Source organism: Chroicocephalus ridibundus, chromosome 2, assembly GCF_963924245.1.
Source record: "Chroicocephalus ridibundus chromosome 2, bChrRid1.1, whole genome shotgun sequence".
NCBI classification, from domain to species: Eukaryota; Metazoa; Chordata; class Aves; order Charadriiformes; family Laridae; genus Chroicocephalus; species Chroicocephalus ridibundus.
In genome coordinates this window covers 98356939-98384168 of record NC_086285.1, presented here as the reverse complement: position 1 = coordinate 98384168, position 27230 = coordinate 98356939, and the positions used below count along the sequence as shown (strand labels likewise).

The window sequence follows — 27230 nt, the reverse complement described above, 5'->3', positions numbered from 1 at the left end:
ATTCACTTAAGAAGCTGTTATACAGCATCTAGCTTTTAATGTCCAGTCCTGTGCTTTGACAAATCAAATTATCAAAAAAAAAATTGGATATTCTAAGATAAATGAGTCTTCATGTGCTGAACTAATTGCAGAGACATTGTTAACGATACACTTATACAGTCTTTTCTAAATAAAAATGTTTCCCTTCTTTCCAGATTGTCATGCCCCATTAATTCTGCTGTTGTCCTGGCATCATATGCAGTACAATGTAAGTAATAACCAGTTGTTATTTTGTTAAATAATGTATTTGACTGACTACCTGACTACCTTCTCTGCTGTTTGACACCGAAAAACAAGGGAAGATTTCTTTCCTTATCTATTTGTGCGGAATATTCAAAATGCTACAGTTGATGCTCTGTAAAGAAGGCACAGGTTATTAAAGCAGCCTTCCAACAGTCTAAATAGAAAAAAAGTGTAATTGTTAGGTCTGTCAAAAAATAAGGAAGTTGATACAAGAATAATAGCGTTCTTATTTATGTGTGCTTGTACCGCTGTCAAAAAAGGCAGGTTTTCATTGTCATTGGAAACAAAATAATGAAACTTACTGTGTGTTAAATAGCTACGGGAAAGCATTCCAGGGAAATAAGTGATCATCTGCAGAACAGTTAAGGGGAAGGTAAACTCATGATTAAGAAACTCCAATGTTCTTATGTAATGTTTTTTCAGGGAATTTGATTTGTCAGATATGTAAAACTGTCTGGCACTTTGCAATAAATTTAAGGTGATGCTATGTAGAAGAACTTACATCCTTCTCATCTGCCTGCAGCTGGCAAAAAGAAATTCTAAGGGTGATATTGGAAAAATATCTTCTGTAGGAAAACCAAAATGAAGCCTGATCCTGTGCCTTAACAGGCATCCTAAACAGATAGTGAAAAACAGCTGGAGGAAGACCTTTCTCGTTAAACAAACAAACAAAAAAACAGGTTGAGGGTTTAGTGGGGTTTGTTTATTTGTAAAAACAATTGTCAGGGCAAAGGATACTAGAATGGTTGTGTAATTATTTGGCTGATGTGTATTTATCCCATTTCTCTATGGAAAGGCTAGCAAGATCTGCAGAAATGATTGAGGTAATTTTTGCTTGAAAGAAGGACCAAGCTAAATAATTAAAACATGGTTTTCAAAGGAGAAAATGATAAACTGTTGGTATATGTGAAAATTCTAAGTGGCTATGAAACATTCACTTTTATGTTTAAGTATTTCATATGTTGCACCCTTTTATTAAATGGAACTTTAACCACATTCCAGCTTAGTAAGAATGGTTGAAACCACAAGAAGTTTTCCATAGTAGGTGTGAGTCCAAATTTTGTTGCCAAAGGAAATGCATCTGTATCCCTAGGGCTGAAACACTCTGAACCTTTAGGATTGCTAAATGCAGTGTCGCTGACCTGATTGTGCTGAAGCACAAAAATGTAAAGGTACACTGAAGAATGCAAGTATTTTATCAGGAAGTCAGGCTTAACATGACTTTTAAAATTAATAATGCCACAGGTAGCATACCTGCAAACCCCAGAGTAATTCCTGTTTCCCTTTCAGTTTTATGACGCTTCCCTTTTTAGTGCTTTGAATACCTACTAATGCAGTTATTTGTAGTGAAGGAGAATGATGAAAGATCAGTGAAGATTGTGGAAGGATGCTAGTGTGTTGTACTCTTTTTCTTTCATGGTGGATTCTGGAATTTCCTATGCACCTATTTGCCTGATTTTTCCTAACTCACGATAGTGTTGTTAGTACTAGGTTGTTTTGGTTTTTTTTAATAAAAACAAACAACCTTTCTTTTTAGCTAGCTGATGGGCTTTCTGTTGCTGTTTGTATGATGACTGTATTTATTCTCTGTGTCGGCAAAGAATGAAACATTTAATAGAAAGATGTATTCCCTTAAAAATATAGGTTTTGTTTTGCTACCAGGTTGTTGCTGTTTACTTACAGATGATGGCATTGGAAGGATGTTCTCAAATCTGAGTGTGTAGGTCTCCTTATCTAGTCATGTTTGCTAGGATTCTTGTCAACTTAAATTGTTTTAAATAGTTTTCTTTTGGTGTTCTAATTTCTAATCATACTAATTAAGGAGACTTGAAGGTCTTGGATATGAGGTATCTGCTTATTAAAAAGACGTTGTCTTAAGTTGCCATGGATCAGTTCTACCTGAGCTTTTTCTTATTACTGCCACTTCTTGGTGTATTTCAGGCTGCTCTCTTCTTATGTAACTTCCCTTGTATGCAGAAGGGGAAATCATTGTTGTCTGACAGCCTTAAGGTTATTTATTTAAAAGGTGGAGCAGTTGTCACAGATATCTTTCTGTGACTTCACAGAAGTCTGACGTTTGATATTTCTGCTCTTGCTTTTTAACTATAGTTTTCACAAGTGGCAGTTGTATGGTTGACCTTCACGGGCTTTGTCTGAGTTTTGCAAAGGGACAGTTGGTGATGTCCGTTGTGCTGCTGGAGTGCTGCTGCTCTGTATTGCCCTTTGCACAGGTGCTTGCATTCAGCACTGTGATTCTGAAATAAAGCCCGGAGATGTTGCTCTGCACCGTTGTGGCACAGCCTGTGCTGTCTGGTGGTGCTAAGTTACGGGGGAATGCAAGTGGGTGTGAATACTGTGTCTAAATAGCATGTGACTAAACTTGATTACCAATACAGTTCAGACACTTGAAGAATAAGTTGCTAACTTATTATCAGTAAATGTGCTTTGACAGAAATGATCAGTGGAATTTGAAATCCTTTTTTAAGGAGAACTTATTAAGGTACACTTCAAATAATTCTGAAATTGTTAAGCCTGAAGGATACTCTCATACTGAAAAAAGGCAATCTAATGATAAATCATACGTCTTGGGTATTTACTAGTGTAAAATGGGAATGTTATACAGTCTATAAAATTAAATAAAAGACCTATGTAGCGTGTCTATCACTTTTCTTCATTTAAAATGTCACAAAGCTAATTTAGCACCCCTTGTTTTTTATCACTTCATGTAGTAATATCCCATTTCCAGAACAGTATTTAAGTGACTAACTATTGGTATGTAAGAAGTCCCATGGGTTTGGTGGGAATATATGCTCTTATGTGCGTAAATCCTTTGCTGGGTTGGGCCTTGAATCTAAAGCGCAGCAACAATGCCAACAAAAGATGTTATGAATATTCCCAAGCTTTCTTTTTCCTGAGCATCGGTTGCTCAGTGATTCATTACGACTGCGGTCTTTTTCTTACCTCCTGTGATATTGTTGCCCTCCCAGCTCTGCTTTGAGAACTAGGAGGTTTCTGTAGCATACTGCTATCTATCTTTGGGAGTTTGTTCCCAAACTGTTTGCTTGAGATTCAAATGGGCTTTAATCTTTTCTAAGAAAAGGAAGGCTGGTGAGAGTGAGCTTAGTGTGCAAGTCCCTCAGGAACTAGACGTAAGAGTTAGAATTCTGGGTACACCAGAAGGCTGAGATTCCAGAGGAGGAGGTGGGGTGTAAGATTTAGAGGAACATCAACAACAGCTCTGCAGTGGGAGTTGCATCACATAATTTCCTCATCAGCTTTCTTCTTGCCTGATTCTTCTAACTTGCCTTCATTTTGCCCCTTTCTCTGTTTATAGAAATTACATTGAAATGTCAGACTTCCTAATTTATGCACACCTGCCTCTTTTCATAGCTAGCATTTGGGTGTTTTTCTCTGTGTGTGCTCCTCACCTATGCTTTTTTTTGAAGTGAAATAGAGCTCAGGAGGACATCATGTAAGCTGAGAAATTTGCTTAGAGGTCAGTTAGGTTGTTGCTACTCTCCAGGGCACCTGTAGCCCTTATGCCTCAGAACCAAAATCAGACTGGATGAACAAAGAGAACTTTGAGCTGAATTTCCAGTGTTTGAAATTATTTACCAGATGTGTTGGGTAGTCTAAGGATTGTGCGTGCCCCTTCTGTTCTTCTGAAGCCTGCAGCAATGCTGTTCAGTCACAGGTACCTTTTATCGTGTCTTACAGTACCTGCCATCGGCAGTACCCAGAGTGTTATCTGTATGATGAAACTCCCAATATAAGAATCTGCTTGGAGAGATTAATTGAAATACATGCCTGTTTTCTTCCATATGGTTTACTGTGGTCTAGATTGCTGCTCTTGAGCTTGCTAGCATCTTTGTTCAACAGATCTTCTAAGACTGTCCTGATAGTTTGTATACAGCAGCTCTCCAGCTGGTTTGGACTCTTTTCCCTTAATTATATTTTACAGTTGTGCTAGGCAACACAGAGGCCACTTTAGAAGAGCATTACTTCACATATTGTTTGTTTGGTGTTCTTCCACTATGCCACAAATAATTTTTTGAATCTTTAACACTTCAAAACAAAGTACAATGCTGTAATCTCTGGAATGGAGAGCGCTAGATTGGGATATTGGCCAGTGCTGTAACTGAAGGAGCTGACTTTCTACAGTACCTCGTAGACTTGATACTGTTCTTCTGTATGTTTAAGGTGGATGGTCCTATTAAATATTTTTGTGTAACATAACTCAAAAGGGGAACAGAACAGTTACCCAGCGTCAAAGTCCATGTAATACAGTATTATGATAATGAGTAGTGGTGAATGCTGAGAGACAACATACATGACAGAAGATCAGAGTAGTTTTAAGATGCATTAGTTCTGCAAAACCTCTTAATGTTTTGGGAGTACCGAGAACTCTTCCTGTAAGTCTTTTATCCCCCTACTTTTTCAAAATGAATTCTCTTTGTACTTTGGATTACGCTTTGCTTTTCTCAGTACTTTTTCTGATTGTGACTGTATGGTTTCTGAAGTATATGTTGTATTTGAGATGCAGAAATAGCAACTCAGTATAACTTATATTTTCTAATTTGTTTTTTCCTTTTCCTTGTGTTGTTTTTTTTGTTGTTGTTGCTGTTTAACTGTGGCTGGGTTTTGAGCTGCTGATTTTTATTTTTTTATTTTTTTAATGAAAAAAAGGTATTACAATGACTGACACTTTTTCTTGAGTGGTAGTAGATAACTTGGAGACCAACATTGTGTATGTATCTTTGGAATTTTTTTTTTGCAAATGTTCCTTTGTTTTTATTAATGTCTGATTTCTTGTTCTGTCTTACCACAAAGTGACCAGTTGTCGTAAGTGGTCATAAGCAGCTGTTTACAGTCATCTCTAGATTGAACCTTTTTTTAAGGGCTCTTGAATGTGAAGCGTTATTTCCTTTTACAAAACAGGCTAGTTTTATCCACGATAGCTGGTTCTACTTGTCCAGTAGGGACATCACTCTTACTCAGTGCTTGAGTGGGTTAGAGTTTGTGCTTTTGTCCTTATTTGGATACAGGTTCTACTTGTTGAAACACCTTTCCTTCTCTCAGCATCCACTTATAAGGGTTTTGTTCCTTTTTGGAGTCTCTCTCTGATAACCATTTTCAACATGGTGTCTTTAATCTTTACATCTACATGGATTTTGCTCGTTTCAATGCTCCTTTTTAGTCTTCAATAAATGTCTACATTTTTATGTTGGTTCTTTGAAACTGAATTCTGCAGTAGTGAATTATTTTCCCATTCCAGAAGCACTTTCATACCTGAATACTTTGTAGTTACTGTTGAGAAACAGTAACTGCTTTACTTTATAGTGTGCGGTGCATCATATTTCTTCTGTTCTCTATTTGTGCCACGAAGTGGTCATTTAAAATGTCTAAACTGATTGAACTGTACAGATTAGGAAGTATGTTTTCTTTTTGTACCTCAGTGTTCATATGAAGATAAATTTATTGTTAGACTTTAATATTATATTTCACTCTTATCTCAGCATGTCAGTCATTGTTGCTGTCCTAATTTGGAGGCTAGTCATGTGACCCTAACTATGTTTTCATCCTGGGTTGCAATTTTATACCTGAGGATTTTTACTCCTTGATAGAAGTTAAATTAGTTCTATAATTCATACGCTAGACTTGTCCCATTGTTTGGTTATTTTCTGTTCCACTGGGAACCTGATCAGCTTATGTAATTATCCTCTTTTAAAACCAGGCAACTCGGTTCACTTTTGTGCTCTATTCATGTCACCTAAAATATTCAATCCTGCAAAAAGTTATGAATTTAATGTCAAACTACTTGATTATTTTTTTTTCTGGTACACTTCTCAGGTCTTTAGAAAGTTGATATTAAACCTGTATTCAAGGACTAGTTTTTGTAGGCATTCCTTTGGACCAAATTGTCCATATTATCAATAACCGATTTCCCATCATGCTTAGCCAATGGTGATTCATATATTTGCCTTCTGACATCTCTAGTTAGTTGAAATGCCCATATGCAGAAATAGGTTCTTGTGATATTAATTTGTATGCAATTTTTTTATTATTGTTTACAAGCAAACTCAACAGAATTGGAGACCAACTTGTCTTCTGTACTTTAAAGGATGCCACGTAGTTGGGATATATAAATCAATCATTTCTGTTGTCTGTCATCCCTTTGGTTTGCAACTCAAAGAAGAGTCTGGCTCTGTCTTTATTGCACCCTCCCTTTGGGGTAGTGGAAGGCAGAAATGAAATCAGTGCTGCCTTACCCTAATATATAAGACAACTGACAAATGAAAAAATGAAGCCTCAGTAATTACTGTAAGAGTTGTTGGCATCAGTGGCTTTTTTTTCCTTCCATATGTATCAGATCTTACCACTATAAAGCTCTCTTTTTTTTTCTTTTTTCTTTTTTTTTCTTCCCCTTAATGCAGCAATATATCTGGTACTTCTAGGGAAGATTCATATGTACCCGGAGAATTCCTATTGAAATCTCAGTGCTACATGAATACACTTGTTCCTGGTCTTCCTTCCCTCTGTGTCTGAAGCTCATAAAAATGTGTACATTTTTTTTCATTTTAGTTAGTCCTTTTGATGCCTTCCTGCACAGAAGTCTTTCTGCTGCCAGGAGAAACAGACAAAAATATATATACCCATCACACTGTTCTAACTGAGCACACTCTTTTACAAAGTCTGAAAAAAAGATGGCTTGTTTAGGCTTCCATAGTGCTTCAATAAGGCATAGGCAGTTCAAATCCTGTGTAAAGATCTATGATCTCCAGATCTTTATTTGTTTCTCAAGCATTTATAAATTCTTACTGTTTTTGAGAGCTTATACAACTGCTGTTTTGGTAGGTCAACATGGGACTTAATCCATGGGAAGTTATTCTGTGGCTACCTGGCTGTTGCGCTGTTCTTTTGCTAAGAGTTTATAAAACAAATGTCCTCTTTTTATTGAATATGCCCTCTAAATGGATGGTCATCACATTCCCTTCTTTAAAGCCTTTCATATTAGATACAGAACTCTAAAGTACAAGAATCTGATATTCAAATAACTGTTTGGGTTTTTTTTAACTCCTCATTGATTCCATTTTCTTTCATTTTACTCTGTATTCGTTTCCAGTTATAATGAATTAAAGAGCAACAGTTGGCTAGAATGGAGAAAGGTAAAAATAATCTTTTTTTTTAACTTTATCCTCATTGAGTTGGCATCTGCTGGCTCATGTGATCAGAACGGAAACTATGCCAGGAGCAACTCAGATTAGAAATAGGTCTTTAATATTTCTTGCCCCTCTGCTCTCTTCTGGAGAAATCCAGTAAAGAGGTAGAAACCTCAAGGTTTTTCTTCTGAGGTCTTAATATGCCCTAACCTTTTTTTTTCCCTACTTGGATAATTAAATCCTGCACAAGATCATTAGTCTTCCAAGATGTCTACCAATCAGCATTTATAGTTTCTCTTCAACTGTGACAGTTGGCTGGGGAGTTGGAGAAGCAAATAGTGCTCTAAATGGCTCCCCTCGTTGACATGACCTCAGGTAGCTAGAAGGAAGACGAAAAAAGACCAGAGCAACCTCCATATTTGGAAGATGAGCAAGAAGACTCTACCTCATAACGCATGAAGGAACAGCAGTTGCCCTCTTTAGAGAAGGTAAAACTACAGTAAAAAATTTTTTTACCTAATGCAAATAAAATTGAAGTGGACAATTAAGTTGTCTTATTCCTGTCAGTCTGGTCTCTTCCTGTTGACAAGAATGTAATTCAAGCTAGTCCAACAACCCCTAAAAAATGCAGACTGTGTTTCATAGAAAAGATGGGTTGTGTTAATGGCTCATAAAGGAAAGTCTTCAATCGACTACTGTAATCTGTGAAACTACGTGCTTTATTTTTACGCTGTTATTAACATACCTACATTGTTTAAAAAGTTCTTATTTTGTTATTTCATTGTTATTGCCCTTGTCGTGGCAGAGACTTGAACTTTTGTTAATGTATAGATGTTCCTAAAATTTATTTCAGTGTCTTGTTATACTTCTGGACCTTCTGTCTTGGTTTTTTTGTTTTGTTTTCTTCTTCAGAGAGATACTATTTGACAGAAGTGTTCAGATACGCATTTTGGTTCTAATGGTAAATATTTAGTCTTTTGTCAGCCATTTTGCTAACTAATTTAAAATTCAGGCTACCTTTGAAAAGAAAGGGTAAAGCATTGCAGGGACATCTCATCTGCATTTACAGTAAATTACTTACTGTTTATCATTCCACTTTTTTTTATTTAATTATTTCCCTTGATGTTGACAACTAGTTGTGCAACTATATTAGTTTCTGACCGCGTTTGCCTGGGAATTGTTTTGTATCACAGTAGTTCTGTTTCCTAGACCATAGAAATCATGCTTTTTGAATATTACATGTTCAATGTTAGTTATCCCCTGCATTAAAGATACTCCATAGTTATTGTAGCAGTAAGTTACAAAGTCCAGAACTTCCCCTACCCCTCAGCCTGAATCATTTAAATTGTTCTTTCATGCTTTGCTTTTTCTGAAAAATAATGATAATAGTATGGTTCCTAAAAGTATGTTCTTTAACTTCGATTTAGTTGAGGAGCTTTCTATGCTGAATTGTTTGCAGTCTATACAAGTACTTTATTTTGTGTTAATTTACAAGTTGTACTAGTAACTTCTGGGAAGCTTTAATGCTTTATAATAACTCTTTCATGCTCCTTAGGGAAAAAGCAGATTAGTACAGGTTCTAGTGATTTGCTTAAACATACCATCACTTTTAGGGTTTAATCTCTTCAGCTATTTAATGAAAAGACAGATTTCATGGAATATGGGGTTTGAATTACTTGCTTAATTGAAACTAGGTGAATTTGTGGCAAATAGGCAAGTACTTTATGTAAAGCAACCTCCCTGCTGCCCCAAACCTTGCATCTTTATAACAAGTAAAAGGTTTATGTATGTTTTCTGGGGTACAAACTTAATGCTGAACTAGCTTTTAAAGAAAATTTGCATAGGCTGAGGCTATAAACTTACGGTCATTTATACTTTCATTTAGTTTCCACCAACTATACCACCAACTGTGGATAAGAATTAGCTTTTATCTAGTAACTATTTAAAATTATTTACTAATTAGTATCATTTTTGAAGGGATAAAACTTTTTTTAAAGTTTATTTACTTTTGGTAGCAACTTGGTAATGTTATGTGTAAATCAGCAGTTATTTCTTGTGCTTTAAGTAACTCATGTTCAGCTGAGGCAAGATGAACACTTGAATTGTTAGGACAGAGCCACAGTTGGTAGTTTGAACATTTTACCTGACAGTTTGAAGACTAGATGCTTTCTAAGTGACAGATCTTGTTGAAGACTTCTAATATGTTATAGTCAAGTAAATGTCAATCAACTTGACTTCATTTGCCATCTCTTACTGAAGCAGTTTGATTTCCTCTAATGTTACACTACTGCACGTCTGTGCTGATGTGGTATTTAAGGCCTCTCTGGTGGTGTTACAGCTTGTGACGCAAAAGTGGGGCTATATAAGTAACTACATAAAGTACTAAGTCATTTAATGCCTGAAATCATAGTTATGGTAAGCGTTTTTTGAAAAAAATCTTTTTTCACTGATGTCATACAATTCCCTGTGTTCAACACTTCTAGCCTGTTGGGAAATAATTTGTGATTCCCGCATTTTCCCATATGCGTACATGTTTTAATGAGGAGAAGGAATTCCTTCTAAATAATAATCAATTAACTATGAAAACTGTATATGTGTTTCTTGTTTCCTAACAGCACAACTTGGAGACTATAACGCTTCAGTACATCATTCAGGATATCTATCAAATTACAACTTTATACCAGAGCAGAACAAAGATTTTCTTACCAAAGTAGAATCGCTACATGAGCAACACAGGTAACATTAACTTTTAGTTCTCTCTCACCTCTTGAGTTTTTAAAGAAAAAAAAAAAAATGCCAAAAGGAAGATTCAAGTTCTTAGTAGTTTCATTACAGCAGATGGGTTTATTTCATATAGCTTCTATTAAATGAAATACTCGGTTTTGTCATGTAGGTGCTTGAATAATCATATGCAGAGTATGATGCCTATGTGTTAAAATGTTTAAATAAATTTCTAGCTATAACAACCAGTAGATCAGTCCACATTATACCTTGTTAATGGCAACCATCTAGAATGCTGTACTAGATGTTTGAGGTTTTTTTTGGATCAAGAACATTTGACAGTTTTTCAAATCCTATAGATCTCTCTTTTTTTTTTTGGTCTATCTATGGGGACCCCTACCCCACCATGAAACACTTCAATTAACATTGTGCTTTCTCTCCGCTCTCCTAAGTGTAATATAAAGGCTACAACAGATTATTCTAGTCAGTCCGCTGCTAATTACTCTTTCTTACTCTGCCGATTTGTCTCTTGTAAGACTGCAGCTTTAGAATTAGTGGTGTTGATCAGATACTCACAAGCTGAATGCAAATATGCCAACCTAAAAAATTGTCTGTGAGCTTTCAAGCAAATGAAATCCAAATCTCTGTGGGCTTGTTCTCTTTGTCTGTATCTTTACTGCAGCAGAGCTAGTTCCCCACTTTCCTAGTTTCTTTGATTTATACCCTGAAATATCTCCATTTTCATCTCCTCCTGATATTCCTCGACTTTTTTTGTCATCTTTCAGTACTCTCCCTCTTGTTTTTTTTATTGATAGTAGGTGTAATGAGTAGTTCTGAAGTTCTTTTGTGCTGCCTAGCAGTCCAGAACATGCATGTTGCTTTGTCATTTATGGGGCGAAAGAGAGGTAGCCACTCAACTCAAACTGCAGTCATTCCCTCTGTGTAGGTACTAATCTGGACTGCTTTCCGAGCGGTTCATGTTCAGGAACACAACAGCTGACACCTCTACTCCTTCCAAATTAATTTGCAGTTTCCAGTAGGCTCAGAAATTTTTAGAGGGGGACTTGCAGACAGGCATGAATAAATCTGCTTGTCTTTAGGAATCAATAGTCTTGGAGACCACCGAGGGAAGATTCTGAAGAGTCTTGAAGTGGTTGGGTTGAACTCGTGTGTTTAGTGATCTCATAGCCAGCAATATAAAATCGGTGATGTCCTGCAGAGAAAAGACTAGAAGTTACCATTGTTTCAGACAAAGGTGTGGTAGGGTCAGTTGGAAAGACTTCTTTCTTTTCTGGGTCCTTTCAGTGAAATTTACGCTTTCATTGAGTCTTTTCGGTAGACTGAAGCCTTGACGACTGAGAAGTTTAACTTCTGTGTTTGAATTCAGGTAGGTGGTGGTAATGAAGCTCTGAATAAAAATACTTGAGTAGACAAGGCTGGGAAAAATGTTTCTCTATTGTTTTAACACCTTTTTTGAAACTCAGCTCTTCGTGCCTATTTATTTCGGAGTGCAAGGAGAGGTAGACAAACTATTGTGTATCCTGGCAGTATTTCTTGCATCTTCCTTTGGCATTCATAGTGAATACTTATGTCTGAGACATGGTTTTGACTAGATCACTGCCAGTAACATACCTGACAAGAATGGTTCTTGTGTTCACCAGGCCTTCTGAGAAGGAAAGACCGTAAAGGAGAATTTATCTTCTTACAGTTTGAGGAGAACAGTGTTGTTTTAGAATGAGATTTCTGCTGATCTGGAGTAAATATTATTTGTTGTAGACCATATGGGATATCTGTAAATTATTATCCCTTTTAAATTTGCACTCTTAGATTACAGGATTGCAAAGCCAGCCCTGTAAACATCTATCGTTTTTCATTCTTTAGTATCTATCCTATGGGAAACTTTCACAAAGGAAAATTAAAGGGCTGGAATTGCTGAAACATGATATAGACTTGAGAAGCCATAGAATCATAGAATGGTTTGGGTTGGAAGGGACCTTAAAGATCATCTTGTTACAACCTGTTCCAGTGCCTCACCACCCTCACAGTAAAGAATTTTTTCCTAATATCTAGTCTAAATCTACCCTTCTTCAGTTTGAAACCATTACCCCTCGTTCTATCATTACATTCGCTGATGAAGAGTCCCTCCCCATCCTTCCTGGATGCAATAGTCCAGGTGGGATCTCACCAGAACAGAGTAGAGGGGCAGAATCACCTCCCTTGATCTGCTGGCCACAATTCTTTTGATGCAGCCCAGGATGCGGATGGCTTTCTGGGCTGCAAGCACACGTTGCCAGCTCATGTTGACCTTCTCGTCCACCAGCCCCCCCAAGTCCTTCTCCTCAGGGCTGCTCTCAAGCCATTCTCTGCCCAACCTGTATTTGTGCCTGGGATTGCCACGACCCAGGTGCAGGACCTTGCACTTGGTCTTGTTGAACTTCATGAGGTTCGCATGAGCCCACCTCTCAAGCCAGTCAAGGTCCCTCTGGATGGCATCCCTTCCCTCCAGCATGTCAATCGCACCACACAGCTCGGTGTCATCGGCGAACTTGCTGAGGGTGCACTCAATCCCACTGTCCATGTCACTGACAAAGATGTTAAACAGCACCAGTCCCAGTACTGACCTCTGAGGAAGGCTGCTTGTCACTGGTTTCCACGTGGACGTTGAGCCATTGACCGCAACCCTTTGAGTGCGGCCACCTAGCCAGTTCCTTATCCACCAAGTGGTCCATCCATCAAATCCATGCCTTTTCCAATTTAGAGACCAGGATGTTGTGTGGTACATATTATGTCTTGTCTATTGTAGCTCAATGCAAGGTTTTTTTAGCTAGTTTTTGTGCAGTTTTGCAAATTCTGAGAAAGTAGTTCCGTGAACATGTTCATATTAGACAATATTCAGTGGGCAGTAAATAACCATTGAGAAAGCAAGTCCTGTCATACTAAACTGTTATAGCTTCAGAAATTTTCCTTCTGTGTTCATCCCTAAATCCATAGGTTGTTTTTTTCTGTAAGTAGTTTATTCTAACAAGGTTTTCTTACCATTTTTCACTTAGTACATAAGTAGTCTGAGGTCTTAGGATGTGGATATTATCCAAATTGGTAATGTTTTCCTAGTGCTTGCTAGATCTAGCCATTGGTTTGAGGAGAAGGATGCATTTGAAACTTCATATGATGCTTATATTCCAGGTGATGTTTGTTAGCCCTTGGGTATCAGCAGCTATAAAAATTGGAAGGAGACATCGAGACCAGTTTTCTCTTGCCTGTTTCTCACCAAGTTTCCTCTTGCTTGTTTATCTTGACAAGTAACTACCACCAGCTTAGGGACCTCAAGGTTTTATTTCATCTCTAATTGAGTAGGGAGGTCTAACAACAACAAGAAAAAACACCTAAATTGGTGCTGAGATACTTTTTCTTGTTGCCCCTTCAAGATATAAGGCTTGATTGGTCTGGTGTAGATGGTGTATACAAATTGAGAATTAGTTTGTTGGTATGCAACAGACTTTTCCCATCTTTCTGAACAAGTTCTTGATCAAAATTTAAAAACTGAAAATAATATACTCTTGGAAACATACTCAGCATCCTGTTGTATAATAAAAGTCATTTTGTGTTTGTGTTTTTTTTCCTCTACCTTTCTGACACAGTGAAAGAGATAAGGTCTACTAATGTTTTTTTAAAATCAAGGTGACAGCAGTCACTGTAGATGTAGATCTGAGTAGGCAGTTTATCTCAGGATCATGAACAAACAGCTCTTTTTTCTTTTTTTCTTTGCTCTTTTTTCCAATATTGTGATATCCTCAAGCCACACTGCTGGCAATGGCTTTCCAGTTCAAGGTAACTTTCAGTTTCATGGAGCATGATTGTAGTATTTCCTAGAGTGGCTGTTTCAGGGTGTAGTATTTTGATGGCCTAAAATTTGAAAGGATGGATATGTGATTCTGTGTAATTGGAAGTATTAGATGCTCACCTTTTGAGGTAAAGCCCATTTTAAAAATGAGAATTACTGCCTTATGTGGAATGCCTTTTTATCCGTAGTTCTTAACATAACACAATATTATGTCTGCTTTTTACAGGTTGTATTTAAATTGCACTTGATTAATGTAATTTTATGCATGTCGTTTTGGAAGCTTACCTAGCAGAGATTTGTTTTTACTTGCACTTAGTAGTAGATATAATCAGATGATATTGTATGTCTTTTCTACTTAGATGTGTGTAGATATTACACACATCCCTCAGTGTCTGTTCTTACAGTTACTCGAACACGCTGTAGTGCTTGAATCAATGATCTGTGCTGTGAAACCAGGATCACTCTGGACACAGCACAATGTCAATAGGCTATGGCACATTCCAGGTTAGAACTGCCTCTTGTCTCATCAATTCTTGACTGGTCTTGGCCATGCAATTTGTTGGAAGGGGCTACTTTCATTATCATGGCTGAAGGAATCTTGTTTAGGTCACATTGCCTTCTCGGATGAATAATTAGTAGGCTTCATGGGAGAACCAACTAGGCAGGGATTACTGTTGGATTCTTTGGTTTTTAAAACTCCTAGTAGATTCCATGTAGCCCTTCCATGAAAATATATAAACTGTTTATTTGAGGATGTGGGGATTTTTGAGTTTTTGTCCCTGGGGGGGGAAAAAGTCTCAGAATTGTAGAAGCTTTCTAGAAGACCAGAAGATAGAATTTTTGTAAGTCTTGTAGCACGTTTCACATCTAGCAGCGGGAGAAAAATGTATGCTAGGACTTACAGCTTGTAGATAAACTCAGATAGGTTTTCCTCGGTGAGCTTCATAACTTCAATTTATTTAATCTTCTTTCTCCCCCTTGTTTTTTTTAGTAGATTACTGCTTCTAATCTTTCTTCTAAATGACTTCTTTCTGAGAAGACTACGCAATATAGAATATTTACAGATAAAGCTTCTTGTTATAAAGGAAGCTTTTATAGGGGAATTGTTTCCTCATCCCTTTAAGCAAAACAGATACAAATTATTTTTCCAAAAAGAACAGGTCCAGAATGGCTAAGGTAATAAAATTGTGTATAATTTTCTCAATTTTTTGAGTGGAGTTTGGGAGGGCCTTCACCAGTGAAGAACTCGTGGTACTAGTTAGTGAGGTTTATTTGTCAGACACTGGGCTGTGGGATTCTTCTGGTTTTCAGCATTTGGAATAAATTTAATATCATGTCTTTTATTTTTGACTATGATCCATATTTTTTTTCCCTCTTTCAGTGGCCTCAAGCAATCTGAAGCAGAGTCCTGCTATATAAATATAGCCCGAACACTTGAATTCTATGGAGTGGAATTGCACAGTGGTAGAGTATGTTTACATTGTGATTTTTTTCACTTGGAAAAAAAAATGTAAGCCTTTTTTTACATGAACTGAATAGCAGTAAAACCAGTAGCATTTAAGTATTGGCTTTATCATGTGTTATTTTTAAGTAGAGTTGGGTAATTTTTCAATAATTTCTGTGTAACATGGGTGCTGAAATTTCAACCAAATAAGCTAGATCTCCTCAAAAGAGCAATAATGTGTTTTTAAGATAAATTGTTTCAATACTGCAATATATTTTACTTAATATTTTTACTAAAGTTTATGAATATCTTAGCATGAAAAAAATGAATGCTCTGTTTAGTGCTATGATGTAGTTGGCAGGCGTTTTAAGAGTTTACTTTCTCTGAATTTCTAACACAGTGTTAAGAATATAGAGATTTTTTTTTCATTCCTTTATTCTCTGACTGCAGGCTAAATCTAAGCCATATTTAACAACGTGAAAGATGACCACTAAAAATGTGTGGTGACACAAAAAAACCCTGTCAGATACAGGGTGTGCATTGATAAGAAACATATCCTAGTATTTCACTGGCTGCTGGGATTTAATTTTTTGATTATACTAGCTGTCTGAGATGAATCCTCAAAATATTTTTTTAATTGCATCCTAGTGTGCAAGTTACCATTTGTGCTTTTAAGTAATAGCAAATTACTTTGGCATAAAGCTTGTAGTATAAAAACTTAATGAAGTGTAGTGCAGATGATTGATTTCCTAAATGAAGATGACTACTGTTTTTCCTAACGTTTTCCTGAGATTTGTTAATAATCCTGACACTGAGAGTTTTAATGAAAAAATCATCAATTTCTGGAATGATGGAAGGGATAGAAAAGGTCGTTTTCTTCCTTCAGTGTGATGTTTCATTCTGTTTTTTCTTTATGCTACCACAAATAAGTGAGAGTTGCATTAGATTTTTAAGAATTCCTAAAGTAATCTTTTTAAAGTCACTGTTATTACATTGATATTCATGAAATACAATGCTCAAAAAGTAGAGTCCTTTTTTAAGGATGGGGAAAAGTACAAAAGAAAGGGAATAACTGAGGCGATCAAAATATGAATTGTCTGTGCTCATACCATCTGATACAAGTATCAGGAGAGGCAACTGTTATATGACAACTGTTAAAGGTGATAGATACCTTGGTTCACGTGGATTGGTTGTGGGTAAGTAATCTAGTGTACGTGACCAAATTTCTTATGTTCTTATATCTTCTGACAATGTAAAAGCCTTCCCAATTTCTGATAAGGTGGTTACCTTACCTTTAAATGGGCATCTTATTAAATCTGACTTTAAGTTCATTGTCTGTCCATTGGGTGATCTGTCACCTTTCTACTTTAGTTAAGAACCCTTTACTGTCACACTTGAGATTTCCCTACATGCACTTAACTTGACCAGTCTATGCAATTTGACTTCTGTTGTAGCCTAGCATTTTGATAAACCAACTTAAATTCCAAGACTTTCACCATGAGGCTATTCTCTTAATATAAATGGGATGCTGTTTCTTAAAGCTTTTCAACTTCCAGCATCCTTCCAGAGTTGTAGGCCACGAAATTACATGCAGAACATCAGTAGTGGTCGTACCAGTGCCAAGCAGTGAGGATAGTTTAGAGTGGGTTCAGACATTTTCAACTAAATGAAATTTCATTGCAGTGTACTGGGCTGCTCTATCGGAGTAGAAATACCTTCTGGAGATATCTGCTTAAACAGTGTATTTTTATTTTTTGTTCACCAGTGCACTATTTCATATTTAATGACCTAGGGCTCACAGGTTGTCAGAATATTAGTCATGAGCCTCTGCCTGACACCAAACTGTATGATCTGTATAAAATAAAGTACAGATTTGAATCAAAGCCTTCTCTATTCCAGGCTGCTAAGATGCAGACTGTCTTGCTACTGTTTCAATCCAAATTAATATTTTTATCACAATTCAATTTTTTTGAAGGATGAAAGTATTTGAAGTGGTCTGTTTTTTCTAGCACTTGGACTGAGCATCTAGACAATTAGAAGCTGCTAGGAAGGAAATAGACAGCAAAATAGAAAATGTCATGCCACCTTTTAAATCTGTGCTTAGATATAATCTGGATGTTGAGTTTTGTTCTTCCTTTCCCTTCCTTATCTCAAAGTGGGAAATGGAATAAGAAAAGTACAGAGAAGGATAGCAATCATGAATGTTTTAAGGAAAAGCCTTCTGTAGCAGGTGAACAGCATGGAGAGAATGAATAAAGAACAATTATTTTTTTTTTTTTACTTTCTTTGGTAGGTGAAAGATTTAAGGAGCTTGTGTCTCCCTCAAAAGAGACAGGTTTAAGCAAAAGGAACTTTTTCCATATGGCTGCAGTTGAACTGTGGGGATTACTGCTATTTTAATGGATGACCAAGGTGAAATATGTATCAAGAGCAGTTAGGCAGTTCAGTGGAAGAATGATTCACTGGAGTCCGTTGAACATACAAAAAGCCTTCTGATCCAGGAAATCCTCTGGCTGTAATTAGATGGAAGCTGTGATGGGAGAGTTATTAGTAGAGGTATGATTGGTTGGCTCTGGAGTTTTTCACTTCCAAAACATCATTTACAAGTTGTTGCTTGGACTGAATGCCATGAGGCAAATCTTTCAACCAACACGTTATCATTGATTATGCCCCTGAAGGCCTATAAGAAAAGTGACAGCACTGGATTATATCAGCGTGGACGTTCTAGGCGTGGTCTTCTGGTGGGTAGTCTTCCATTTGCGGAGTGCTTTCCTGTGCTGCAGCAGTTCTGCAGAAGAATACTCCTCAGCATTTGGTCTCAGTTGGTAGCCCGTGTTGGCTGTAAATAACAATTTTCTGAAGTTTGAAACAGTCTCTTTCTGAAGCTTGTAGTGAAGGTTAGATACTTCCTCCCCAGTATGCTGCTGCTTCACAGAGGGTTCCATGTTATACCCCAGCTTTGGCAGGTATGTTTGCCATGCCTCCTGATATCCTCCCCCTACTTAGCACTACTCTTAAATCACCCCTCCAGATTTGTCAGATCCCAGCAATTGGAACAGATCTTGCAGGAACTAGTTAAACTGTGTCTTTTTGAAAGGCTTTATCTCTGTGGATCATTATGATTCATTTCTTTGCTGTTACAATAGTCTTAGTCCTCTTAGATTGTGTATGCAGAGGAACCAGGTAACAGCTGCCTTTTAGACTAATGGCCAAAAGAAGCTGATGCTTCTGTACCGGTGCTTGAAAATGGGATACTTCTGAATAATGTTTCTTGAAGAACAGATGAATACCTAGTTTTCTTAATTTTAATGTTTTATGGTACAAAGATAAATATTTTGCAGAAGTTGAGTGTGAGCTTTCTTTTTAGCAACTTGCTAAACATGAGATGTCCATTAGTGAATTAATATAAGCTCACTTTTGATCTGCAAACACTTCTGCTTTTCTCTGAGAATAAATCTGAACTGCTAAAATTGTAATATTAAAAAATGAAATAGTAGCAAGAAACTCAGGAGAGTGAATTCAATACCTGAAAACTGTATTGAGATTTCTTGAATTCCTAATCTGCTTTTGACTCTGAACCACTGTCTCATTGGCTCAAAAGTTAGTCTGATATTAACTCATCTTTCATTTTTACTCAGAGAGACAAAGATAGGAAACTTGTAGAATCAATATTGTTTCCATAACTGCAAAAATCCAGATGGTAATTGTAAATGAAATCAAATGTGAATCTGTATTTAACTAGCTAGATGCCTGGCATGATCATTTTTATCTTTAGTTTTTATTATCTCTATAAAGAAACAGATAAAAAGAAAAATATACGCATATTATTTTTCAGTTGTACAATTTAACAGCATGAATGTTTAAAAAGGGAAATAAATGGACATCTACATCATCATTATTCTGAGACCCTTTTTCTTTATGCTAGTCCAAAGTCTTGTTTTCAGATTTCTTAAGTGTAACACAAGAGAAGTGACTATAACAAAATAGCACAGGAGGCCAATGTTTTGGAGTAGGACAAAGGGGAGTGGGGAATGAACTTTGTTCTTACAAAGTTTCCAGAGAAAGTAGAGTAGTTTAGCCTAATTAATCCTGATCAAGTGTTTAGCTAATCCTTTATTTCTGCTAAATCATGTAGGTCTTCAGCTTTTTCTTCTAAAGCTGTTTTTTCATCCAGTATTGATTTTTTTTTTTTTTTTTTTTAAAGCAGAAACCTGGAGTAAGCTCCAAGTGCTAAATAATACGGGTTTCTGCCCTGCTTTAGGTTGGCCCTATCATGGCAGGGGCAGCTAAATTACATGCAGTTCATCTCCTGAAATACCTCTGTTTTCTCCCCAAGTATTAAAATAAAGGGGTGTCATTTCTGGATTCCTGTTTATGCTGGCGTAAACTGGCAGTTTGTGAGCTTCTTCCAATGGAGATTCGACTAGCTCCTCTAGCAGCAGTTCTTGGCAAAGTGGGGCAGAAAGTTGCTGAGGATAAGTAATAATTTCAGCTGTTTCTGGGCTACCTTGCCGTTAAGTGCATTTGGACTGCTACCTACCTAATGATTTTCTCTTCTTATTCTCTCAGAGGTAGGACTGGTGTTCCTCTCATCTTGTCAGTATTCAGTGTTAATGCACTGTGTATTAAATAGGTTATGCGCATTCTCTGTGAACTGTTGTGGTATTTTGATGGAGGTTTATAAAGCGTGCTGCAAATTAGGCTCAGCTTCATTCATTCAGATGCCTGTATCATGCTTCTTTTCAACTGTTTTTAAAGCATTCATTGTAGACTTTCCACGGTAGTGTTAGAGCACATGCTATCTGTTCTATTCTTCTGTACTTTACTAATATAAAGAAATTGGGATTGGACATGCAAGAAAACTGTATATTAACTGAACACAGACTACCATCTAGAGGAGCAGCTAAGCTAGTGAAGGATTTAAGAGAATCCACTACCCTTTGCCATGCTTTACAAAATAGTCTGAAGCTACTTTTGAGTCAAACCTGATGTTTTAACCAATGGGTTCTACACTTGCATGTGTTCGGCTCTGTTTAGAAATTTGTGTAATAATGTATTAGTACATGTTGATCATAGAGAAATAGGAAGCTAAGATTTGTAACTTTTGTAACATCAGTTTGGGTTTAGAGTCAAATTGACCAAGTGTTTGCTTATATGTAAGCATGTGTTTCCTCTTGAGTATCTCAGTACATATAAAGGATTATGGATGCATTTTTCCAGTTGAGCGTGTTAAGCTAAAGTACAGTTTTTGTTTTAGTTAACAATGAATTCAGTTTAGTGTATCAAATATTACATGAATGGTATTCCTCTAGCATACTCTGATATGCAGAATTGTGGTTACCTCCTGCCCAGTCTTTGTTGGTGAGACTTTTTTGGAAAAAATGGGGAGTTATTTCCTTTGTCTTTTTAAACAGTTTAGAATCAGGACATTTATGTTCCGTTCCCAAAATTCTGTGACACTTACCTGACTGATCTTGGAAGGTACTTCAACTTCTTTCCCATGGTTAAATTAATAAGGCTGTACTCGAAACTTTAGTCTGATACTGACCTAAAGAATATCTAGTGTAGTAAGATGAACATTGCAATTTGTTTTAATGAGTGCAAGTTTATAATACCTAGTAGATAATGTTGAAGGAAGAGATGCATGGGGGGAAAAAAATCCAAATAAATGATTGAATTTTTGCCTCAGGAGTAGTAATTTAAGTATAGAAAACTTGAAAATGAATTTATAAGTAGATAAATGGGACAAACTGCATCTGAATTATTAAAGTTGTTTTGGGGGGGGTTTGGGGTTTTTTTTTCCAGGATCTCCATAACCTAGATCTCATGATTGGGATTGCATCCGGAGGAATTGCTGTGTATAGAAAACTCATCTGCACAAGCTTCTATCCCTGGTAAATTCCTTTACTAGGAGAGAAATATGTCTGGTCTCTTCAATCTTATTTCCATTTGCTTTAACACTTATTCCAAAGGAGCCTACAATACATAAACTTGTTCTTTATTGGGGTATCATAGTATTTCCTTGCGTTGAGATAAAAATGAAACCTGTTGCCTAGGCTTTTAATTCTCTAAGACTTTTGGACTCCTTGTACCGTGTGAAGTCTTGATCAAGTTAATTCACATACAGGTCTTAGTGCATGATTAGGAGGACCCTGTGGTCTGAGAAATTTGCTGCTGTAATACCAAATACTATTCTTTTAAAATCAATATTACTAGTAAAGCTCAACAGCTAATGGTCTGATCATTTTATCCTGTCATTCAGGAAGAAGATATTTGCTTCTCAGAAGATACATGTAAAATGAGTTATTTGGAGTTTCATATTTACTGGAATTCAGATAATATAATTTAGACAAATTTTTAAATGTCATTAAACAAGGCTGTATAATGTTAACAGGTTTTGGAGTCTCCGAGGGAGAGACCTTTGAATTTGAATGCATGATCGCTCTGTAGAAAATAATCTCTATGAAGAAGCAATGTGTGCAAGATGTCTAACATGAAGGACATTAGAAATTAGTTAAGATATAATCGTTTATAGTATTTATGGGCTTTGTTATTTATACCATAATAAAAACGATAACATAAATTAGAAATTATGTGGAGGTTGGGTCGTTCCTTAAGGTTTTTGGATTGGATCAGAAATAATTTTTCCTGATCTTTCTTTTTTAAGATAAGTATGAATTTTGTTTTGTATACTTGATGAAAGTATAGCTTTATCATGTTACGCATAATTTCCTCCTATAATTTGTAACAGTTTTTCTGGAGAACATTTTCTTAATCATGACAGAAAAGTGTATTTTAATGGATTGTACTTGCTTTTTGCCCTTTAATTATATAAAAAGGTGTTGCTTAGCAACATTCCTTAAATACTTGAGTCATTCCATCCTTTCATTATGAACCCAACCTAACAGGTATTTCCTACAGTACAGCGATAAAATAGGTTTCAGTTTATTTTTATTGGAAAATGTACTGCAGAGTCTCTGGATTTTTCTTTTTTCTTTGCAGTGAGTTGTCTTTCAACTCACTTGGATGTACTGTAACCATCCTAAATGTATGTCAATAATGCTGTCATACAGCACAATGACACCTGGTATTTTTCCATCTCTAGTGCACACTAAAGCATAAAAGAATTTTACCTTTTATCTTTGTGCCCTGAGCTGTGCCCTTTCATATGTCAATCTCTCAACTTCTTTAAACAGCTGCAGGTTTTAAAAAAACTGCCAGCTGAAGGCACATTTTCTATCTTCTGCAAGTCGTCTTGTGCCAGTTTAGTGACCTAAGGTATGAATGGATAATAACAATCCTGAAAACCATAAAGATGGCATTTTAAAATCCAGGACTATATGATTTCTAGGGAAGGGATAGAGAGCTTTGTAGCACAGAGGACAGGAGAAATCCACAACTTCTGTGCTACTTTTATTCCTGGAGAGCACACGGGAATAAAACACAGATGCTAAAACGTTATTTGCAAAAAACTATTCTCATTTATGAAAAGAAATGGAGGGAAAAACCCACAGATTTTTCAGTTCAAAGAATTTCTACTCTGAAATATGAGGTTTAGGCAGCAATATTTTCAGCTGACACCTAATGCAAGCTTTCCTACTCTCTCTCTAAAAAATATCTTCTCAACTTGAAAGGAGCAATGCTCACTACATAGGGAATAACTTTTTGATATGTTATTTCTGGCTTGTTGAATGAGTTAGCCACAATTCTTCATGCAGGAATGGTGTCCATTCCCTGCCCCCTGAAAACAAGCAAACAAGGAAATTCACTGGAACAGAGTAGCTTGTGCTATATTTGTAGTGTGCACTTTCAATTTCTTTTTAGACTTCAAAGCAGGATATATTTCTGTAATGCCTGGAGTTTTAATGTATCTTGGTTGGGCTGAAGGTGTTCAGGTAAGGAGATTCCTTACAGAGCAGTATGCCTGAGAATGCCAAAAAAAAAACAACAAACCCAACCAACCAAAAAAAACCAACAACCAAACCTTGTTCAGGTAATTGAAATATTATTTAGGCTTTTTATGTAACACCATTTATAGTAAGTAGTTTTTCCTGTGGGCTGAATGAGCTTCACCATAAACGTGGTAGAACTCAAGGTGGCAGCAAACACCATCAAAGCTCTCTTTCCAAAACTTAGTAAAATACTGTGCAGCATTAGTGGATGACAACAATACAACTGTGCCATATGGTAACAGTCAAAGGGGAAAAAGTTTTCAGGAACAGAGGCAGTGAGAGAGTACTGCCTTGGCAAAAGGAGGATTTTCAATCAAAGCAACCTACGTAAGGAGCTGACTGATCAGTCAGAGGCAATGCAAGCCAAGGCAGGTTTAAAAAATAACTGGGTTTAACGCAGTATTTTATATGCTCTGGAAAGTTATTCTTGGGAGCGCTCAACTGTTTTGTGGTAATTTCCAAATGCATTTTACAAGTAAAATATTATCTTAATGGCAAAAACACACAAGCATTCTCTACATCAGCAGCGTTAAGGTTGTGTATTAAATGCTGTTCAGTGAATGCAGTATCTTTGCTTTGAAAACTTCAGAGAAACTGCTGGAGGAATGCATTCTACCTTGCTAGTTGAAATTTAAAAAACAATTTGACAGAATCTTACGTAGCAAGTTTTGTCAGAACCTTTCTGGCTGAATCTTCCAATGTTAAAGTATAAGACTTTCAGCTACAGAAACATTTTTATTTCAAGTCAAAAATACCAGCTATTAGTACTAAGTGCTAGCACAGAACTGTCAATTTGATCAGAAATGAATAATTCTCTTGCCCAGTAAGTGACAAATCTATTTTGACCCTTGTGAATGACAGGAAGAGAGGACCCAAAAGATGTATCATTATTAATATGCTACAAGTATTGAGCATTTTACAAGTAAACTGTGAAATTGAATCATTTGTGAATGCTGCATAGTCACTGGACAGATTACTGGTGAGTGATAAGGGCAGCTGAGCCACCAGTTAGAATAAGAATAACCGCATTCTATTCAGGTCATGTTTTGGATGTGGCATCTTCAAGCATTTCTTAAATCGAAATCCTGTGATACCTTAATCTCTTAGATTTTTTTTTTTTGTGGATTGTGCTATAATGCGAACATTCACTCAATTAGTAGGCGTAACATTGCAAATGATTTTTAGTTAATGTTAAATAAAACTGTCAGATTAGCAAGTGTTCTTTGTCACTGAATTAAATAGGTTTAGTTGTACTTTAAGAAGAATGAATGGAATTGAGAGGGATGCTCTACTTAGAGGAGAGTCAAAATAAAGAGACTTAAAGCCGTGATTTGACTTGGAGTGATTATGTGGTCATGAAGTGAATCATGGTTGTTTGTTTGTTTGTTTTTAAAGAAAAAAAGGAGGGATTGTGAGAGAGTTTTAGTATTTCTGAATGTTGGCTTCCTTTTTGTTGTTAGATAGAGGGGTTTTTGTTTAGTCTGCAAGGTTATTTTTCCATGTCCTGCATTTCTGATGGCTCTATGTTAGGGTAAAAACAGACCATGACAGCAAATGTGTAAGCTGAGAATGACTCAAAAAACTTATATATTGAATTTCAATCTAAGTTAAGAAATGTGTTAAGAAAGAACCAGAAGTGCAAAGCTTGAGTGGTACTAGTTCAGGTGGAGTAGCACTAGGATTAAGAAAGGATTTATAGATAAATGAGTTGCATCTCAGTAAATACAACTGCAAGTTTATATGATTTATCATGAAGTTCAGAATCCAGAACTTTTAGATGAGCAATACCGATAATTGCCATTTGAGATAGCAAGTCAACCGGTACAAGTATTTCAAGAGCTGTCCTGACAGGAGTGGTGGATATGCTTTAAACTTTCTAGGAACCTGCACAACCATTTGCCTGGTCACCAAAGAATGTTGTAAATGAAATTCCTGTTTCCTTGTGGTTATATAATTGATGGAGAAAAGCATTTTCAGAAATCGGCCCGCATTCAGTTTTCCACATCTTTTGTGCAGGAGGGGGGATTATTCCTTCCTTTCTTGTTTGTAACTGGCAAGTATACGAATCCTGAATGAATGAGGAATGTTGCTCTATAATTCAAGTAAATCTCTGTCAGGGGCAGTGGGGAATGAATAATATGCCATTGTCCCACTTGCTGGGAGTGATGCCAAAACTGTGGTAAGAACTGAGATCTTCATACCTGATGACATCTAAGGTGCTGAGAAACATTATTGGTTGATGAGAAAAGAATATTCTGAGACTTTTAGCAGCAACCTTACAAAAGCCTTTCCTGGTGTTGGTATTTTTCAGGCAGATATGACTTGGTCAGACCTTAAATAGCTTTCCCAAGGCATCTATATGACTCTAGCTGATCATAGATTCCTTTTTTCAAAATGTGTAAGTTTTCATTTATTGAAGTAGAAGTACTGTAGAGAAAACTTATGTATTTTAGACAAGTCTTGTTTTGCTGTAGGAAGGTGTGTGGGTATCCAAAATTTTGTGTAATTTAGCAAAACTGATAAGCATATAATTAAAATGAAAATTGCTTGAGCACCAGTTCCAGCTGTAATCCTTACCTTAGAAAATCTTTATTCATAATATGTTTATATAGAAAAAGAGGTGTTCATTTCTGTATAAAACTACCTCATAAATTATGCAGCAATGTTAATAATTGAAGTAAAAATATATTAAAGCTCATTCTTACAGTTTTCATCCTTCTACAATTATGATTTTAACTACAATGTCTGTTTAGTTGTTAATACGAGTACATAATATTTTTCACATTTTGAAGCTGATTCTGTGAAGTCTCTGGGAAATTTCAGGTGCTGTATGACCAACCTTGTTGTGTCATTAGGGTCTTAAATTTTGTTCCTTTAGTCACAGTTGTCGTATGATTCTTAAGTTATACAAACTTGACACATTTAACATTTGTGTGGCTTAGTAAAGGATGTCATCAAGTTTTTGCATCAAGAATAGATTTGGTGGGAGAGAATTGCTATGAGCTATTTAAAGAGTAAATGAGGAAAAATCTCAATGTTTAAAAGACCTTTACTTAGTTAAAATTTTTGCTTTGAGTTTCTTGACACCTATTTGCAGATGGCTGCATATTATTCATTGAATATTTAACAGCTATGATCTTTTAAGCTTGCTGTACACAGTATTATTTTTCATTGTCTTTTTTTCCCTTTAAACATTGTTTAGTATTTCATAGTCTGTTTATTTCTTTTAGGGTGAACATATTAAAAATTTCCTTTAAAAGGAAAAAGTTTTTTATACAACAACGGCAAAAACATGTAAGTAGTCGTTTCATTTTGTCTTGCTCAAGTGGTCACATTCAATTTTTTTTTGCCTTAAATGTTAAGACAACAAAAGGCTCTGTTGTCTTAACTTGCCTTCGTAATTCTGTTTTGTTAATTTGTCCTTGCTATTGTGGTCCTTTTATGCTCCCTCCGTTTCCCATTTTTGTTTCCTTTCCAGGATGGAATCTTTTCACATTCAGTCTGTTGGACTGTATCTTACCCATGCAGGTTTCTTCTCCCTTGCAGTCTTGGGAGAAATGCAGATCTTCATCCTTTCCTCCAGGATTTTGTAATATGGCCTGTAATCCCTTTTCTTGCCAGCATCTGCTGCTCTTTTCTTTCGTGCTTCCTCTGCCCAGTAGAGTGCCTCACTGCAGTGAATCTACTGAATCTGCTTATCCCATCTGGTAGGATTGTGTGGAGGTCACTTCTGGTTATGGGCCTTAGACTTCTGGGAGAAAGGCAGGTGCCTGGAGAAAAGGACAGGTCTGCAGCTGAAAGATATGAGGTTGGAAAGGGAGATAGTGCAT

The 27230-nt window shown here is 36.4% G+C and overlaps 1 protein-coding gene across 3 annotated transcripts in view; it reads left to right on the top strand.

Annotated features, from left to right (window-relative positions):
• Nucleotides 1-27230, top strand: part of PTPN3 (protein tyrosine phosphatase non-receptor type 3) — a 138150-nt gene that overhangs the window by 47885 nt on the left and 63035 nt on the right. For 2 of the 3 annotated variants that reach the window (XM_063326278.1, XM_063326277.1), the window contains exons 7-11: nt 195-247; nt 10058-10178; nt 15386-15473; nt 21254-21342; nt 26631-26694. In XM_063326278.1, the coding sequence (XP_063182348.1) occupies nt 195-247; nt 10058-10178; nt 15386-15473; nt 21254-21342; nt 26631-26694 (415 nt within the window). Of the gene's footprint in view, nt 1-194; nt 248-7832; nt 7931-10057; nt 10179-15385; nt 15474-21253; nt 21343-26630; nt 26695-27230 lie in introns of those variants that run through there. The other variant, XM_063326279.1, reaches the window with a different exon arrangement.